Raw genomic sequence first — 6757 nt, 5'->3', positions numbered from 1 at the left:
TTTTCTCAAAAAAAGTTGTCTGTTGTTTATTGAACTCTTGTTAATGTCATTTCCAAAAAAAAAAAAAAAAAAATCAAATTTTAGGTTAAGAAGAAAAACCCTGGTGTAAAATCCAAACTAAAGGGAACATCAGATCCACGGCCGTGCTCCAATACGAACAGAACCAAGAGCCGCGGGGGGGCTCCTGGAGCGCGCTGCTCCCCGAGCCCCTCCGGGGCTCGCTCCTGAACCAGGACCCGGCTGCCCAGCCCCCTGCCCAGCCCGGAGCAGAGCGGCTGGGGCAGCCTCAGGCAAAGCTCCACTCCTAGCCGAGGGCCGCTACCCACCCATCCCACGAGGCAGCGAGGAGGGCTTGCAAATCCTCATCTAGGGAATGAGCTCCACCCCAAGAAGGAAGCTGCAGCCCTCCTGCTCAGGCTCAAGGCCTCACATTCCTTCTCTGCTCCCAGCCACAGACTCCAACTAAAGGGGTAAGGAAGCCCCCGGTTTCTGCCTAAAGCAACACGGGCTCCCAGCTCGGCCTCAGGTACAGATGGGCAGGTGAGGAGGAGACAACTTTCAAAACAAGGCTGTTCAGGAAAATAAGCCAAGTGAGTGCTCAGTGATTACTTGGGACTATACACAGGTGGCATTTGCCTTAGAGACATCACACGCATGTTGATAGGTTGCCTGGCAAGAGCTCTTAACACAAGCCGTATGTGGTTAGTTACTAGTGGAGCTGCTGAGAAGGCTTCCACAGAGCAGCCCGCGAGGCAGCGAGGTTCTCCTAGGTCATGCCAGGGGTGACCAGGCCCTGCAGCATGATCATGAGGCGACGGGCGGGTTTGCTCAGCGTGTTGTGGGGTTCCACCTGCAGGAACTGGAAGAGCTTCTGCCGCACCTGGTTCATGACAGACCCCATGTGGTCTCGGGTTATGGGGTCGCTTTGGTCCAGGTGCATCACTGCTTCCTCAAGGTAACTGTGGGAGAGAGACGAGGTTTAGAGCCAAACTCGATGCCGATCCCGCTCCTATTCCATTCATCGGGGCTGCTAATGACAAAACTGTCCTCCACGTAACCAGCTGCCATGCACAAAAGTTCAGCTACTAACAAATAAATTATTGACCTCAAGCAGAGCCCATCTAGAGCTTCAGCACGCAGGGCACAGCTCTTGTTTCCAAGCTGCAGACGTCCACAGCAGCACCAGCATGGCCACTATTTTGTCACACGAGCTTTATGCGGAGCATGTGACAGACCCTTCTAGCAGCTCCTGTTGCACCTCACACTGACCCTCCTTGGTGTGACGAGAAGGTTAAGAATCAATGGCAGAGTGAAGCTGCTCTGCACAGTGTGCTGTCCAGGGAGCCCTGGCACTGCTCTCCTTGCACTGCCCCATGGGCACTGCTCCTTGGTCACCTGGTAAGGCTGCACGGACTGCAAACAACACTTGGAAACTACAAGACCAGGAGGCAGGAGCATCTACAGCTAGGAACCCAAGTTCTCTGTGGTAATGCCTGGGTCACCTTCCAAGTCTTAACAGCCCGTTCAGACACCAGTGCCATGCCAAACAAGTTCCAACCTTTGCTGAAGCACCACCTCCCACTTACATGCAGTTAATAAAAAGCCAGAGCCAGGAATGTGCCCTGGTTCCCGTCTGGCTCTGTGCTCATACTCACTTCAGTTTCAGTTCTGTACGAGTACCCAGGTCTGAGGAGAGCTGCTGGATGAGAGACAGGAGCACAGGCTGCGACAGCGGGCACGGTTGCTGGCCAAATACTTGCTGAGGATCCACAGTCTCACAGACGTACAGGACCAGGTTCAGATCAGCTGCTGTTAGGGCCTGCAAGGAAGATACAACTAGAAACGCAGCGGAAAGCAATGGAGAGGTGAGGGACAGAGGACGGGGCACAAGACAGCTGTCTGCATGGGGACAGCTCAGGGGGTGACCACCCTGGGAGCAGCTCATGCTGTACATAAGAGCAGGACAGTGTTCAGGCTGTCAGTCCAACACCCCTCCAAACTGAAGGGTGGCAAAAGATCACAACCAGACATGGGAGCAGGACGCAGCGAGGATGCACAGGGCCCGCTCCTCAGGAAGCCCTCTGCCCCAGTGCGTCACCCAGCGAAGCAGCGAGGGTCCTTGCAAGGAGGCCTTGTACCTGCTGGAAGGCTTGGTTGAGGTGGCCCTGCTGCAGCAGCTGGAGGATGTGGGTTTGCTGAGCCTGGAAGTCCAGATGAGCAGAGGGGATGGGAGTCCCTGCCGCCGAGCGCATGGCCTGGACAATGCTGGAGGTGACGGCCGCCTGCTGCTCCTTCATAGCCAGGCTCACCTCTCCTTTAATGACCCTCTGCACCTGGGCCAAAATAGACTCCTGCATGCTAAAAACACACACAACAACCCAAAACAGCTTTGAAAATGAAGGGACTGCAGAGCTCCAAGCTTTCATCAGTGAGGAAGCCTTGCTTATTTTAGTGGGGGCTTCCAAGGATTCATACAAATTACTGCACAGAAAAGCTCTGTGGCCAACAGCCCCAAGGGAACACGCTGACGGTGCTGCGATTCTCTGTGAGAAGAGAGTGCTGCATGGAGCTGTTCCTAAATCTGCTTGGAAGCCGGATTCAGGGAAATGTCACAAGGCTCTCCATTCAGCTCTCAACGGACACCAATTTCTCAACTGCATCAGCTTCCCAGGCTGCATATGACACCTTGGAAGCAAGAACAACCTCCCTCCCCGAGCCTGCAACCCCTCCATAGACGGCTGACTCGAGCATAGGCTCCGTCGCTGCCGGCTGCCCCAGGACAGGACCCTCCCCTCTCACCAAGGATCAAGTCTTTGCAGTCAGACCCTGCTGCAGGCAGCCACCCGCTTCCCGGCATCAATGTGCCGAAGGTATGGCTGGAATTCTGTCCCCAAGCCAAGAGCGCCAAGCATAAATGACTGCAGAACAGGCAAAGGGGCAGAGTAGCCTGCAGAAATGGTGTGCACAAGGACACACAGTAAAGTGTGGATCGTTTTGGAATAGGGAGGTCAGACTCGAGTGTACTTTAGGTCTGCACTAAGTCCCCTCATCCTCCCAAAACGCACATGGCACCATCAGGGAGAAAGCAGGGCCAAAGCTCCCACGCGCAGCAGGGATTCAGCTGGTCACAAGAAGTATTTTCTAACCTTTGTTTTGTACCTCATAGGACACCAGCCCCCCTTCTTTTTCCTTTTTTGCCATCCCGTGCTAACAAGGCTAGCAGGCAGCCCTGTAACAAGCGTGCTAAAGGGCTGGCTGCCACAGGCCAGCGAGGAGAGGCTCTGTCGGGCACGTGCAGCTCGCTCCGACATCTCTTCCAACAAGCCCCGTTGCCAACTTACTTGCCCACAATGACGTGCAGCTGATGCTGCACCTCAGCGTGGACGCTGGCTGCAATGGTGGAGGGCAGCTGCTCCGCGGAGCTCTGGAAGGTGCTGATGAGCTGGCGAAGCTGGTTCAGCAGCGGCTCCCGGCCTTCCTGTTCCCGCGCTTTCTTGTTCTTCATGTGAGTCTCAAGCTGCTGGATATCTGCAACAAGCAAAGAGCTTCCCAGGAAGAGGTCCATGCCCTTGGTGGTGGGGAGCCGATCAGGGCACGGATCCAGCCGCCAGGCTCTGCATGTTTCCCAGCAGCATCAATGACACGGCAAGGGGTGAAGGAGAGAGGGAGCAGAAGGCACAAGCCTTACGTGGCACGGGAGAAAGGCCAAGGGTTCTTTTGTGACAGAGCATTTAATGTCTGCTTGTTCAGGGCAAGATTAAGATGGGGGGTGAGAGCATTTCATGCCTACTGTGTGTTATGATTTGCATTAAGGATGGGTTGAACGCCAATTCAATAAAGCGCTACGAAGAAGAGGTTCATTGCTCACAAGAAGTGCTGTGTCTGCAGAGACCAAAAAGTTGTACCTTAAAATATTTTATGAACTCGCCTGATCAAAAGGCTGAAGAAAATAAAGCTCTAGGTACTCGTAGCAGCTGTGGGAGACCTGTAAGGATGGGGGCTACAAAACAGTGGCTAGACACACTCTGCAGATCTAGGGACAAAAGTGCCTGTGCCAGCAAGAAACCTTCTCCAGATCTCTTTTGTCTCTGAGAGGATGGATCATCTGCAGGAGTGCTGCCCTCCCTACGCTTTATCCTCTTGAAGTCAGGATGGGACAGATCTACAACTGCGCTTTAATACTCAAACACACAGATTCACAGAAGCCAGAAAAGAGTTTTGCTGTATAGGTTAAGGAGCAAACGTACATTCCTGTTCTTATATCAGCTCCTGCAAAGTTCTCCCCTCTTCTTTTATTTCTGAAACCTGAAAAGTAGTATGTTTTCAGACCATGCAGCAGAAGTGCTGAAAGTTTAAACAGCTGCTAATGAAACTGCAAGGCCAAGGCATCAAAGGCGACCCTATCAGCTGGTAACACAAACTGTGGAGAGAAAACGCAGAAAGGAAAACTACTCACACTCCTGCGTGCCCTGCTTGAAGGTTTCATTGATTTGCTGGAACATAGACTGGCAGCTCTTCTCAAAGGCTGGCAACACGACACTCTGGAACGCTTCCCTGTACGCCGACTGGATGGGTCCTTGCAGGGTATCAGCCGTTGCCCTCACGATGGTATCTGTAAGGTTCTTACAAGCACACACAGAAGACGGTCCAGAAAATTAACAGCATTCTGCTGCAGGACAAATGTGAAGGAACATTGTACGGGCAGGCACGTGTGTTCCTAAGCTGCTGAACTCTCTCCACTGACCAGGCTGTACCGCAAGCATGGCAGGCAGACAACGTGACAAGAGCACCACAGCAGATGTCCAAGAGCATCATGGTTTCCCTGCAGCTCCAGGAAGGCAGCACAGCCAGGCTAGGCTCCTTCCCTCCTCCCCAGCTTCCCACCAACAAACCACTATTCCCTTTGCCAAGGTAAGTAAGCTTCTGCTTTCCTAAGTGGGGGAGAAATGGAGAACACAGGAAAGAGCTGGAGAGCAAGTCAAACTTTCACCACCTGCGTGACTGAAGCTTAAAAATCAGCGATGAAAGAACTCTGCTCCAGTACTGCTAGTAGCACTGTACTCCAGCACAACTAATGGAGTACCACTCCAGTACTACCAGTAGTAATAGCAGTGAGAACCTCTACTCCAGTAGAAAATGAACGAGTCAGTACAAAATGAACCAATAAGTAAGATAAAGAAAGGGCTAATTAGGCAAAAAGAGATAGGAGAGTACACAGCTCTCCTATTCTCCTCAGAAGGCCAGAAAAGAGCTTGCTTGATCACTAACAGCTGAAAAGACACCAGACCCACCTGGAGAGACAGGTGAGAAGAGGTATGAGGAGTCATCACTAGCCACAGACAGCTCAGTGCCCGCAGAGCCGGTCAGTGCAGTTCTCCTTACCTTTGATTTCACCAGCTTGGTGATGTTCTCTTTCAGCGAGCCCTCAACGGCAGTGAGCTTGGTGGCAATAGTGTTACTTATCTGGCCAGCAATGGGTTCCATGCTCTTGGAGATGCCTAGGCACGAAGAGGTCAAAGTTGAAGTTTGAAGCCCAGAGGCAAACTTCCCATCCCAAACCATAAAACTTCAAAACTGTCATCATAAAGGACGACAGAGTCAAACTCTTCCTGAGGACAACAGATGATATTGCAAAGAGAAATGGTCACACGCTCTGGTTTGGGAGGCTAAGGCTGGACATTACAGAATCACAGAACATTGGGAGTTGGAAAGGACCTCTGGAGATCCTCCAGTCCGACCCGCCTGCTCAAGGGGCGCTAGCTCATGAGAAGAAATGTTTTTGCCAAGAAGGTGGTGCAGCCCCAGAAGTCTCCCTAGAGAGGCTAGAGAATGTCCATCCTTGAAGCTTTTCAAGACTTGTCCAAAGTTGCAGCTGTCCTATCTAAGATTGTGGGGAGACCTACTTCAAGCAGAAGGGTGGACTCTAAAGACTCCAGAGGCCTTTCCCAGCAGTATTTCTAGAAACCCTTCCTTACATAGTAGGAGCCTGTACATCAAGGAAGGGCAAACACAAGCTTAGGCTTGATGCAGTCAAGTCTCATCACTTCCTAACTCATTGGCCTCCTTCTACCTTCAGTCACGGAAAGGATGCACCGATCAAGACCTTTGTGCTTTATAACAAAAGGTCATGCCACACTTTCTAGAAATGTGCTTCTTGGAGTTACACCTCTAGGAGCTTCCTATTCCTTCCATTCTCACACTCTTCTCAGACTCCACTGGGGGCCCACAACAACTCATGGGACACAAACTAGTCTTCCTGTAACTTAACTCTTATTCCATAGAGTGCCAGCATTTCTTACAGCATGTTTTCCATCTCTACCAGGCTACATGTGGAGATGCACCTTCAAAACCCAGAGCACTTACACTGGGGTACAGTCTTCTTCATCTCTTCACGAACGGTCCTCTCCAGACGATTACACACGGCAGTGGAGAGCGACTGGGAGAGCTGCTGAGAAAGATGCTCCTGGAGTTGCCCGTTGCGCTGCTGCCCTTCTGTTAGCGCTCTGTCTAGTCTCCTCTCTAGTCAGCACACACATTAAGGAGCACAAACAACTCAATTCCTCCCTGCCAGCCACACTCCCATCCTATAAAATCGGACGCTAGCCTCACCTCCAGAGGCTCAATGACGATACTGTGCAGCACTGTGGCAGAATAACCAGGAATGAGAAGATGATCAGATAGCAGGGGTTTAAAAAAAAAAAATCAAAAGAAAGCACTTTTTGGAGAACACATAAGGGACCTGTGAACCTCAAATCCA

The 6757-nt window shown here is 51.7% G+C and overlaps 1 protein-coding gene across 1 annotated transcript in view; it reads right to left on the bottom strand.

The window, feature by feature from the left end:
• Positions 1 to 66: 66 nt before the first annotated feature.
• The window catches only part of EDC4 (enhancer of mRNA decapping 4), a 34962-nt gene continuing 28271 nt past the window's right edge, over positions 67 to 6757 (bottom strand). Inside the window, exons 23-29 of the mRNA XM_026034364.1 lie at positions 6364 to 6519; positions 5383 to 5498; positions 4457 to 4622; positions 3342 to 3528; positions 2139 to 2358; positions 1656 to 1819; positions 67 to 959 (exon numbers count right to left, since the gene is read on the bottom strand). Coding sequence (XP_025890149.1) covers positions 767 to 959; positions 1656 to 1819; positions 2139 to 2358; positions 3342 to 3528; positions 4457 to 4622; positions 5383 to 5498; positions 6364 to 6519 — 1202 coding nt within the window. The 3' untranslated portion in view covers positions 67 to 766. The remainder of the gene's footprint in view (positions 960 to 1655; positions 1820 to 2138; positions 2359 to 3341; positions 3529 to 4456; positions 4623 to 5382; positions 5499 to 6363; positions 6520 to 6757) is intronic.

Source organism: Nothoprocta perdicaria, unplaced genomic scaffold, assembly GCF_003342845.1.
Source record: "Nothoprocta perdicaria isolate Ctin4 unplaced genomic scaffold, notPer1 scaffold_143, whole genome shotgun sequence".
Lineage (NCBI taxonomy): Eukaryota > Metazoa > Chordata > Aves > Tinamiformes > Tinamidae > Nothoprocta > Nothoprocta perdicaria.
The sequence above is the reverse complement of the archived record's forward strand: the minus strand, read 5'-3'. Positions and strand labels throughout refer to the sequence as shown.